Source organism: Triticum aestivum, chromosome 3D, assembly GCF_018294505.1.
Source record: "Triticum aestivum cultivar Chinese Spring chromosome 3D, IWGSC CS RefSeq v2.1, whole genome shotgun sequence".
NCBI classification, from domain to species: Eukaryota; Viridiplantae; Streptophyta; class Magnoliopsida; order Poales; family Poaceae; genus Triticum; species Triticum aestivum.
In genome coordinates, this window is record NC_057802.1 from 527,609,244 (window position 1) to 527,621,299 (window position 12,056).

Below are 12,056 nucleotides of genomic sequence, written 5' to 3' on the forward strand. Positions count from 1 at the left end.
TTTCTTAGGGTTTGTGTCCTACTCAGATATACGAGGCAGCGGTGGCGGCTCTTTAAAGGTGGAATAAGGTTCTTCCCGCCCGGCCCTCGTCTAGGTGGTGCTTCTAGCGTCATCTGAGGGCATGTGGATATTTGTCTCCGGCGGATCTTGCGGGATTAGGTAGGCGTTTGTCTTCGGTGGATCCACGTGGATCCGGTCTTTATTCGTGGGTGATCGTGTGTTTACAGGTTGGATCCTTTCGATCTAAGCTTCTCTTCAACGGCGGTGGTTGCTGTTCTGGTGCGATGGTCCTATATGGCCTTAGCACGATGACTTTCCGACTGTCTACTACAACAAGTTTTGCTCGGCTCCAGTGAGGGAGGGGCAATGGCGGTTACGCGCCGACGGCTCATTTCAGTGCTTGTAGTCGTCGCTAGATGGTCTATGAATCTGGATGTAATTTTTATTATTTCTGGTATTCGTTGTACCATCATGATTGAAGATGAATAGATTGAAAGTTTTCCCGCAAAAACACTGTGTACAGAAACTAGTTTCCCCATAATAAAATAGATGGCTTATAAAACCATTTTGGAATTACATCTAGAGGCTTTGCTGCATAAGAAAGTGCAACTAAAGGATGATCTACACAAGAAAGTTTTTTTTTGCTAGAGTATGAGTGGAAAGTCCTCTTCTAATCCCAAGCTCGGGATAAACAGTAAAAACGAGAAAAAGATGGAAGTAATTAAAAAATGATTTTTTGTGAGAAACTTTGACAAATGATTTGTATGCTTGACAATTTTCATCACCAAATGACACTTTGAAAGTCATGGCAAGAAAATCAGCATTCCAAAATGCTTTCAAAAATAATATTGAGCATCGATTTTGTTTATTTTGCCATGAATTGCAGGAATGCCCCTTCATGATGAATTTTTGCAAGCACACAAAACATCTATCAAAGGCTACCACACAAAAAAAACCGGATGTTTTGATTTTTCTTTTTCCATTTTACTATTCTTAGGGAGCATTTGAGCTCGGGAGTAGATACTTCATGTCCAACCATAAGATTCTTAAGCTAAGGAATGTGCTTGATCGTGCATGGACGGAGACTAGAAGTGAGGTTGAAGAAATTTGCTAGAGCAGGCCAGATCATCCAATGCCCTGGGTGCTCAAGTAAATTCTTGGCTTCACCGGCTTTCACCATTCTCCTGCAATCAGAGAAGGAGACTACATTCCAGTTCAAAGCCTTGACAACTTTGCTACAAGAAGTAATGCCCGAGCTTTTGCCTGCAAAACCGAATGTACATTTGTGGATGTCACTTGTGTGAATATTGAATGACTATTTAGCTAATTCCTTAGAAATACTCTAAGAGAAACCGCCACACCAAAGTTGAATGCCACATCGACATCAGCTACCTGACGCCATCTATTCCCAGTCATATCGCCACTATCTCCACTTTTCGGGCCTCCTGCCGCCACCAACACTGAGCAAGAGGCCGAAGCCACCACCACACTACCCCCCTCCCCCTCCCCGCGAGCATGCGTGATGCACACAAGTTGATCGACAAAGGGGCCAAATTTTTCATTTTTTCAATACAATTGAAATGATATACTTTTAATGCAAACGGAGATGAGAACTAGGAAAACAGAACAAAATAGGAGTTGAGTTTAGGGAATCAACTAGTTCACATGCTCATGGTAGTTAGACAAAAGAACTGGGCATGCTGAATTTTCAATAAATAGATTTTGGAAGTGAAGTAGGGATGAAAAACAGATGGAATTGAGTGCTGTCGCATTTGTTTTCATTTTTTGCGAAGTGAAAACGGATAAAGAAACCCTAAACGACTATGAAAAAAATACTACCAGGAAAAATATGAACTGAATATGTTGCATTGGAATCGAGAAAGTTTCGTTCATAATTGCGTAAAAGGAGTAAAATAGTGGTTGCGGCGCGTCGAGGGTCAACCTTTGATGCAGACATGGATGCAAAAGCGGATGCTTGCTAAACCAAAAGACCTCTTGAGCCATTAAAAAAAAACATTCAAATCACCAAACTATTTCAATTGATATGGCTAAAAGCCCCCTTGAGTCAGTGGCATAACTACTAAACCAGCCGCACCAATTTGCGTCTGTCGGATGTGTGGCCTATTTGCTTCACATGAGAGGCCTCGCTCATTGTAATAAAATAAACCAATTTGGAGCAGGACACGTATCCTAAAAGTGTTAAAACTTTTTCCTATCCGGCTATCCCTAAAAGTCAATTTTTTAAGAGATTAAACCTTTTCTTGGATAGCAGATCCTCTAAACTTAATCCCTCGAACCAACTCGGCTCCACATGGAACCATGTCATCATCTACATCCTTCTTTTTTCAACGCGGCCAACGACGATTCCTCTGCACTAGATGATGTCCATGAGCTAGCTAGGAGCTAAGATAGATGATCCGCACAAGCAGATAGAAACTCATTGAGCGCATCGTACACAAGCGACTAAGGAGTCGAGAATGCATGTGAAATTCTTCTTCCATGGGCCACGGTTTGGGGACTTCTTTGGTCAGAATGAATGCTTCTCTTTTTTTTCCTTTTTTACTAGTGGCACCGTGTGGGTCCCTGGGAGAGTCCCTGTATAACGCCCGTGGTGCGTCCACGAGCTGTGGCTTCGCACAGGGTGATCCTGCAATGTAGGAACGCTGTAGCATCTTCCTACTGTAGCAAAACGATACTGTACCTTCCGATTCACTGTAGCAGCCCGATTTTGCTTGGTTTTTACTTCCAACATTTTATGAAAATATGAATATATATCCATGTTTTGAATACACATTGAACATTTATAATATATATTGAACAATTTTTAAAATATTGTGAACATTTTTGTAGAAAAATGCTGAACAAATACATGATGAACATTTTGTAGTATACATTGAACAAATCTTAATATACGATGAACAAATTTCAAATACACAGCTAATATTTTGTAAAATATACCTTGAACAATTTTTTAATATACGATAAACATTTTTGTAATACAAGATGAACATATTTATAATGCGTGGTGAACTTTTCATCAATATACGACGAACATTTTCTTAATATATGATGAACATATTTGTAATACATGGTGAACTTTTTATATAATATGAAAAAGAGAGGACAAAAGAAAAAGAAACAGAAACAGCAAAAGAGGAACGTAAAAAAAGGAAAAAGAAACCAAAACAGAAGGAAAGAAAGCTGAAAACCGACAAAAGAATGAAAAAACCGAAAGCAAAAAACATCAGAAGAAAAACGAAAAAAAACCCGCTGGAAACAGCGTGGAAAACAGCAGAGAACTAAAAACAGCACACATAATCCGTACGTGGGCCGGCCCATGCGGAGGCTCCCTTCAGCGAAGCCCTGAGCCCGTGGGCGGCAAATAGGATTTGCCGGTCGCTGGTTAGCGTGGGGGCGCCGCCACCACCAGCAGAAGAGGACAGACGGGCGCGGGACGCGAACCCTATTACCCCACCCCCACCCCAGCCCACCCCAGCTCTCCTTCTCCCTCCTCCTCTGCTCCGCCGCCGCCGCCGCCGCGCCCTACCTTCCCGCCAGCCAGCCCCCTCCCCCCTCCCCCAAACGCACGCGCGGCGCGGCCGTCGTCTACGTCCCCCGTCTCCTCGTCGCGGCGAATCGTGCGTGCTCCCCCGCCCCGTCCGCCGCAGTCTCGGGTTTTTGAGGTATGAGCTCGTCCCCGTCCGTCCAGCGATTGGCTGCTTGTACCTACATGGTTTCTGGGCGCGCAGAGCGTAGATCCGCTCCCGGCCGAGGGAGATATGCTCGATTGCTTTAGAGTTCGCTGTAAGCCAGTAACATGCAATTTGAGAGAGCAGGAGCTTGGCATGATAGATACTGGCCGAAATCGGTTAACACATTAGTACTAGTGGCACTGTTGGCATGATGGATGTCCCAACTCTTGTTTATGATTGGGAATATACTGGTACTGCTATGCCGTGTTCTTGATTTTAACAGTTAGCTGCTTCGGCATCCACAGTAGAGCAAACAAGAAGCTAATCTGCTGTTCCTAGCTTCTACACATATATACATTTTTGTGAATTAAAAAAAAGTACAATGTATCCCCGTATTGGCGCTTTTCCAAAAAGCCGTATTTACGCATCTGTACCGGCCCGATAATGATACACGTATCCGTATCAGTAGAGCAAACCGAATCCCTCCCTGCTTGCTCCTCACGGATTTTTCCGAGCTTATTTGATCGTGATTTGTCTTTTGTCTACCTGTGCTGCAGCGGTGGTTCGGGATCTAGCCATGTCGACCAACAAGGGCGGAGGTGGAGGTGCGTTCCTGTTTGTCTTCTTCTTGAGCTGTTAACTCCTGTGGATTTGAGTTTTGATATTTGATCTTTGCGTTCTCTGAGCTTGTTTCTTGGTTTGTGGATTGCAGGGAAGAAGAAGAAGGAGGTGAAGAAGGAGACGAAACTGGGGATGGGGTACAAGAAGGATGATAACTTCGGGGAGTGGTACTCTGAGGTGTGTCTTCTTGCTTATCGCTGGCTTGGTGAGGTTTATTTACAAGTCGATTTGGTTGCATGGTGGATTGGTGGGTGCAATGTTATAATGGCCGTGGGAAAAGTTCTGTGTTGTGATAGCTTTAAGTTTGTTGACACATACTATTGCTCTAATCTGCAATATTTGCTGCTTTTTTCTTTTCGAACTGTTCCTACGCCAAATATTCTGTTTGTATGCTGTTCTCGAAGAGAAACTACCGACCTTCCAGGATTTTATGATATTATATTAGGTATCAGTTTTTGCCTTTGAGTGTCAGACATTCTATTAGCTTATCTGTGCTCCACTGACCGGTACAGTGGTGATCATACTTACTGTTTCCGAGTTGGGCTTTGTCTCTTGCTTGTAGGGTTAGAGCAGAGAAGTTTCTTGCATTTTTGTTAGAGCGGAAACAACAAATGCTGATTCTTCTATAATAGTAGAAACAACAAATGCGAGCAAAATTTTATTCATACTGCAAATTAATCCCGCTCTTGCTAGGGGCTTCTTTAAGCTTTTTTATTTGTCCAGGTTGTTGTTAACAGCGAAATGATTGAGTACTATGACATCTCTGGTTGTTATATCTTGAGGCCTTGGGCGATGGAAATATGGGAGTTGCTGAAAGTAAGTTTTCTCAATATCATCTGGAATCTGAAATCCAAATGACCAAGCTGTATTTTACTGTTAGTATTTTCCCTTCTACGCAATGAAATATATGCATCCTGTCTTGAGAGTTGCCTCTTTTTCGTAGACCGATTTGGGGCCATCTGAAACTTCTCTTATGCGTCCATGTTGCTTCTTTTTCATTTGGCAATTAATTCTGAACTTCTCTATATCCAATCAACATTTGATAAACACATAATCCTTAATGCCTCTTTTCAGTATTATACATGAAAGTTCCATTTCTTCTTCATTGTCGTGTTGCTGTCTTATTTGAAAGCTGTTATTGCATATGTTTTCTTCAGCAGCTTATCATATCAATACCTTTTGATTCTGAATCAACATCAGTACCCTTGCTGTTGCTGTTAATTTATATCTTCTAATTATCAAGTGATAGTGACATTATTATGTTTTACTTGTAAGTAACATCAATGTGATTTGGTGCAGGAATTTTTTGATGCGGAAATAAAGAAGTTGAAGCTGAAACCATATTATTTCCCTTTGTTTGTTACGGAGAATGTTCTGCAGAAGGAGAAAGACCATATTGAGGGCTTTGCCCCTGAGGTGTGCCTTTTACTCCATTTCTTTTCGGATTAAGTATTTTGCAAGTTAATATATTGGTTTAGTCAGTAACCTTTTCATTTGTCATCCAGGTAGCGTGGGTTACTAAATCAGGAAAATCTGATCTGGAAGCTCCTATTGCAATCCGTCCAACAAGTGAGACTGTCATGTATCCATACTTCTCTAAATGGATAAGAAGCCACCGGGACTTACCTTTGAAGTGTAACCAGTGGTGCAATGTTGTTAGATGGGAGTTTAGCAATCCAACTCCTTTCATAAGGTAGCTCACTGTTTGGTGGCCCATCATCACATTTGTCTAGGCACTTCTCTGAGTTTGACTTTCTTATAGTGCCTGCAGAGCTCTGCCCCATCACTGTTAGTAGTTAATGGTGCGATAGTGTCTAATTGCATGCTTGATAATATATTAAATTATTATTGCAAAAAGCAGTACATTCATTTGCAAAAAGCAGTATATTAGCAAGATGATCTTAACCAAGTGGCTAATAGGCCTTTTTTCCGATGTAATACTTGTGTCCTGTCTTGACGAAACATTCTGCGTCTGCTTCAAGTTATTTGACATGATCTGTAACTGTTCTCAGGAGCCGTGAATTTCTTTGGCAAGAAGGCCATACAGTTTTTGCAACTAAAGAGGAGGCAGATGAAGAGGTATTACAACTTCCGTTCCTGAATGCATGGCATGTTGAGTATTTGCACTTTAACCAAGATATAAGCAAATAACTGCACTACTCCCTATTTATTAGGCTACTTATCACTATTATGAGGTGGGTATTTCAGATGTAAAAAAAAGAGGTGGGTATTTCATTTGTAGTAATATAAATGAATTTGGAAATAACCAAATGGAGGGTATATACTTGTTGAAATAACCAAATGGAAGTGCATATACACGTTGGGAATGACCTAATGGAATGGCATATAAATGTGGAGTTGGTCTAAAGTTATACTGATTTTTTGGGTACAAAATTTGAATTCTATAATGATGTGTGTTCAGTAATGAAGGGTGTAAGTAGTTTGCTACTTATCGTGGTATTTTAATCTGGCTGTGTTGTAATCTAGTAATATTGAATTGATTTTGGTGGTTCTATTGTGAACCAGTAGATTGGTTGGTTTTATTCAGTATGGACTATGGATGGCTAGTGTGGAGCAGTGATGTATGTAGTTGTAAGCTATGGAAACTTGGATCAGCGTTTTGACCTCTTGTGTAAATTGCGCAACTCTACACACTCATAACTTTTAAGTTCTAAGTTGTTATTCTGCCCCCAAAACTATTTAAGTCGGTCCTCATGGCTTGGAGTAACATCTGAATAAATGTAGTATTGTGATATCAGTTCTATGTTGTGTTTGATAAGATTTTATGAAATTTGCATGTTAAATATCAAAGGGTTGACTGGTCATTTATGACAAATATCAGGTCCTCCAAATATTGGAACTCTACAGGAGAATATATGAAGAATTTTTAGCAGTTCCAGTGTCCAAAGGGAGGAAAAGTGAGATGGAAAAGTTTGCTGGTGGACTTTACACAACCAGTGTAGAGGTATGGATAAGAAACTGCTTGCTGGATGTAATACAAGTGTTATTTTTCTTTACTGCAAGATTAAAGTTTGTTGGTTGTTTTTCCTTTAGGCCTTCATTCTGTTTTTTCTTTAGGCCTTCATTCCAAATACTGGCCGTGGTATACAAGGTGCAACTTCACATTGTCTTGGTCAAAACTTTGCAAAGATGTTTGATATCACTTTTGAGAATGAAAAGGGTGAACGGTCCATGGTGTGGCAGAACTCTTGGGCATACACTACCCGCTCGGTAATTCTTATATTTCTTTTACTCGAAATGGGCTTTGTTGGGATTCTTCTTTTTATTGCTAAAGTTTTGGAAGTGGCATCACTTTTTGAATCATATTGGTGCACTTGCTGCTTATATATTGTCTGTGATGTAAACGTTTGAATAAGCTTATAAGTTTGACCAGAAAAGATCAAATGTTGGAGAATAGGTTCATGGTATTTATGATATTTGGTTTTCAACTTGAAAATCTATTATCTTAGAGAAGTATAATGTTATCTTTGCGAAGACATTGGCACATAATGGTAAATAGGAAGTACTAGTGTGGGGAATGCCGGTACCATCTGGATGTATTTTTCTTTCCAAAATATATATGTTTTGTTTGGAGGAATCTCAAAAGGCAGGATCTTGCAATTTACGAGTAGAAATTGGATTTGCCTAGTTTAACTAGGGAAAGTCGTGCAATAACCACTTAACCAGTAGAATGGGCCCATGCTGGTACTCCCTCCGTTCCAAAATAGATGACTCAACTTTATACTAACTTTATACTAAAGTTAGTATAAAGTTGAGTCATCTATTTTAGAACGGAGGGAGTATATTGTAATGTACAACAACAACAAAGCCTTTAGTCCCAAACAACTTAGGGTAGGCTAAATGGGTGTATTGAAATGTAATTAATCTAATTTTGCAGTTCCATGTAATTCTGTGTTGTAGCATGTCTAGAGTTGCCTAACTCAAAGCAAGGCCTGATCCATAGTTTTTGTAATGAAAATCATGATGATGGGTCTTCCATTTTTGTTTTATCGATCGTTTTGTTGAGAACTTAGTGTGCCCTAATACCAAGCACTTCGGAGCTAGCTTTTAATGCTAGCCAAAGTGTTGGCAATGGCCATTTGTTTCCACTATGGCTATATCATGATTTTTTTTGTTAAAATAATTCATCACATCATATATTGTTTTGTGTATGTCATTTTCAGTTGCTGAATGTTCTGTTTAGTTATGCTTCCATTTGTAATACGTAGCCTTTACGCTCTTATTGCAGATTGGAGTCATGATAATGACACATGGTGATGACAAGGGCTTAGTGCTGCCACCAAAGGTGGCACCTATCCAGGTCATTGTTATTCCTGTGCCATTTAAAGATGCTGACACAACAGCTATTAAAGGGGCGTGTGAGTCGGCTGTTTACACCTTGAACGAAGCTGGGATTCGAGCAGATTTGGATGCTCGTGAAAACTACTCTCCTGGTTGGAAATATTCTCAATGGGAAATGAAAGGTGTTCCTTTGAGAATCGAGATAGGTCCAAAAGATCTGGCGAACAAGCAGGTACTGGTTATTGATTCTTGATCGTGTGAATAATTTGCTCCATAAATTGTTCTCGTTTTCATTTTGCGCTCTACAAATATTCACAATGGGCACTATAGCCTTTCATATCCGTCATATAATTCTGCCAGCCTTGTGAGAGGTTGCTCCCCACTTCATATAGCATGTTTTCTTTTTGTTCCTATTGTTGAAGATGCTGGATATTTTGCTTCTTTAACTTGTTCCTGAAGCCTAAGATGGGGTCTATTCGGTCGTGTTAAAATTTTATTAAAACCGTCATACATTTGAATTAGGCTGTAACTATTTTTTTGGTGTGTGGTGAAAGCAAGTGGCTAATATTAACATACACATTGTTAGACTTTAATACTATTTTTAACAACCGACTTGAAATTAAAATTTTCTCATTAGCTGTTAAGAAAGACTCCGAATTGTGTTGTTTGATTAACCTTTTGTTTACTGATGATTCTGACCTGTATCCTGTTCATTTTGTTCTCTTACTGGGTTTTGGCAATTTTGAGATGGTTAGCAGAGTAATTTTTTTAGAACCCTTTATAATTGAATGTCAAAATAGAAGGGAATCATTGACTCATTGTGCATCTGTGCTATTGTTTTCTTCACGATTGTTCTGAATAATCAGGAATAAGCAGGAATGCCAAAATAATCTGAATAATCAGGAATGTCAAAATAGAAGTAATTTTCTGATTGTTCTGAATAATCAGGAATAAGCATTCATGTGTACAGTGTACTGAATAAAGCCTTCTGTTCTACAATTCTTTGCACAAAATATCTTAATTGCTGACTGTTGTTTAGATCCAAAGCTGCATGGACCTATTTCTCCCTTAAAAGTAAATTTTGTGGGATATCTTAGTCAGAGGAACTGTTGCATGATTCCACCAGTAATTTGCACGTACAGATTTAGAATTATTTTGACTTGCCTGATTAACCATATGATTGCGACACAAACTTGTTCATCTTCCGAGGATTAGATATGTGCAGAGTTGTAGCAAAGATTTAAAGCCCTTAATTTCATACCATTTAGTGAAGTTGCCCATTGGCAGTTAAATGGAATATAATGTTTTGTATTTACAGGTGCGCATTGTCCGGCGAGACAATGGTACAAAGGTTGATATTCCTTCAACCGACTTGGTTGAGCAGGTTAGAGTGTTGCTGGATGGGATTCAAGCAAACTTGTTGGAAACAGCGAAAGCAAAGAGAGATGCCTGCATTGTAAGCATCAGCACTTGGGATGAATTCATAGCAGCTCTCAATGACAAAAAGTTGATCTTGGCTCCATGGTGTGATGAGGAGGTATTTTATGTCCTGCCCTATATTTCTCCTATTCCCCTCCCACCCTGATATTTTTCAGTCACTAATAACTAACAGGACTATGACTATGGCACACATGTTGGTATCTAGCGTATGTTCTATGCACTTCACTATACTGCAAAGCTGGTTGTAGGGGGAGTAATGGGATGTCTAAACCTTGAAATTATATAGAAAGAACTCCACAAAGTTGGTGAAACTGAAGCTAATGCATGGGAAAAGAAGTTCTAGTTTCAGTTTGCTCATCACCTGATAGCTCCATTTCATGTTTCCACCAGGGTAGCGCCTCTTTTATTAGCTGTGGGGTTTCTTTAGTACTTCCATGTGAGAAAATCAGAAGTTCTAGTTATTTTTACATGACTCAACAATAAGACTCGGAGCACCCTTCCTTTGTTAGGTCACTTATTGCTCTTGGATGCTGTGTGTGCTCTCTAGTTCATATTAGTCAATGGTTTTGTTAATTACCATGATCCTCATGAACTGGAGTCAGAAAAATTATTTCAAATCATGGGTGTATTTGAGAATAGTAAGTTCTGGCCGCAGGATGACTTGTTCAAGTGGAGGACTAGCATTTGGCACAAATTCTATGTTGCTGTAGTTGGCTTCCTGCTTGCTAGGTGTTTGCAACTCTGGCATGTTTAGCATACAATTTCTTCCCTTGTGCTGTGCAGGAGGTGGAGAAGGACGTGAAAGCTCGGACCAAAGGTGAACTTGGAGCTGCGAAAACATTGTGTACTCCATTTGACCAGCCAGATCTCCCTTCTGGTACGCTATGCAGACAGCAGTGCTTTTTTGTAATTTCATTTGGATTTCTCTTTTGCTGTCCTTCCTGCAAATAATGCTTCCATACACGCCGCACTAACCTTGACACTGATTTTCTGCACAAAACTTCAGGAACCGTGTGCTTTGCTTCCGGAAAGCCTGCTCAAAAGTGGTCATTCTGGGGTCGCAGCTATTGATCCCAGTGTTGTGTCACCCATACATTGCCATTTTCGTGGATCGTTTGCTCTGGCAAAGCTGTTTATTTCTTATATATACTACCTGATTTTTGAGTAATCCTTTCGTATGATACCTGTAACTGCGGATTGGTTGTCCATTTGCTATTTTGTAATGATTGCATATCGATCAGTTCGGTGTCGAGAAATATACATTGTGTACAACCTTAAGTGATGGACCTGCACATGACAATATTAGCGCCGTATAAAGTGCCTGAGTTAGCTGTCTCTGCTCCATCCAGGCTTGGATGAATTAAGGGCATCCCCATGCAGTATTACCCATCGTCTTACCCATCTCGCCATCTGTTGATTTTTTTTCTCACCTTCTCGTCTTACCCATCGTTTCCGGCCACGTTGGAGCTTCTCGCTGACGTACAGTATTACCCATCGTCTCTGGCCACGTTGGAGCTTCTCGCCGACGTACCCAGCCGGGTGGCGTTCCTCCCCATCCCCATTGTCCTCAGTCGCACGGAAGAGTATGAACACCGGGAAAACTCACGTACATGAATAAAACCTACCATAAAAGTGATCATCGGCTGCCATTGCTGATTCTGAAGAATCGTTGCGTTTCGGACTACGCCGTTGTGCCACTAGGAGAAGATGAGGAAAAATGTATGATAGGACAAGTGCAGGATGGATTCCCCAAGGCGAAGACGAAGATTGAATCACTTAGCCAACACCAGGAAGCTACTTGGCACCTTGTCGATATAATCTTTGTTGTCCTCGAATTGGTTTATTCAAGAATTCAAAACATCCCAATGCGATAAAAGAATGAAATCCTAGAATTCTTATTTAGAAATTTCTGGGCCCTTAGGTGCTATTACGCATAACAAAATCCTGTTAAAAAATATATTTGTTCGGTGGCAATTTGAAACAAACCTTCCAAGTACTTCA

General features: G+C 40.3%; 1 protein-coding gene across 1 annotated transcript; it reads left to right on the top strand.

The window, feature by feature from the left end:
* Positions 1 to 3,456: 3,456 nt before the first annotated feature.
* LOC123080244 (proline--tRNA ligase, cytoplasmic) lies at positions 3,457 to 11,390 on the top strand. Its single transcript, XM_044503152.1, has 13 exons — positions 3,457 to 3,683; positions 4,250 to 4,297; positions 4,405 to 4,490; positions 5,037 to 5,129; positions 5,613 to 5,729; positions 5,819 to 6,006; positions 6,326 to 6,392; positions 7,156 to 7,278; positions 7,392 to 7,544; positions 8,563 to 8,847; positions 9,934 to 10,152; positions 10,839 to 10,932; positions 11,062 to 11,390. The coding sequence occupies exons 2-13, from the start codon at positions 4,270 to 4,272 to the stop codon at positions 11,124 to 11,126; spliced, it is 1,518 nt and encodes a 505-aa protein (XP_044359087.1). The 5' UTR covers positions 3,457 to 3,683; positions 4,250 to 4,269; the 3' UTR covers positions 11,127 to 11,390.
* Positions 11,391 to 12,056: the final 666 nt, after the last annotated feature.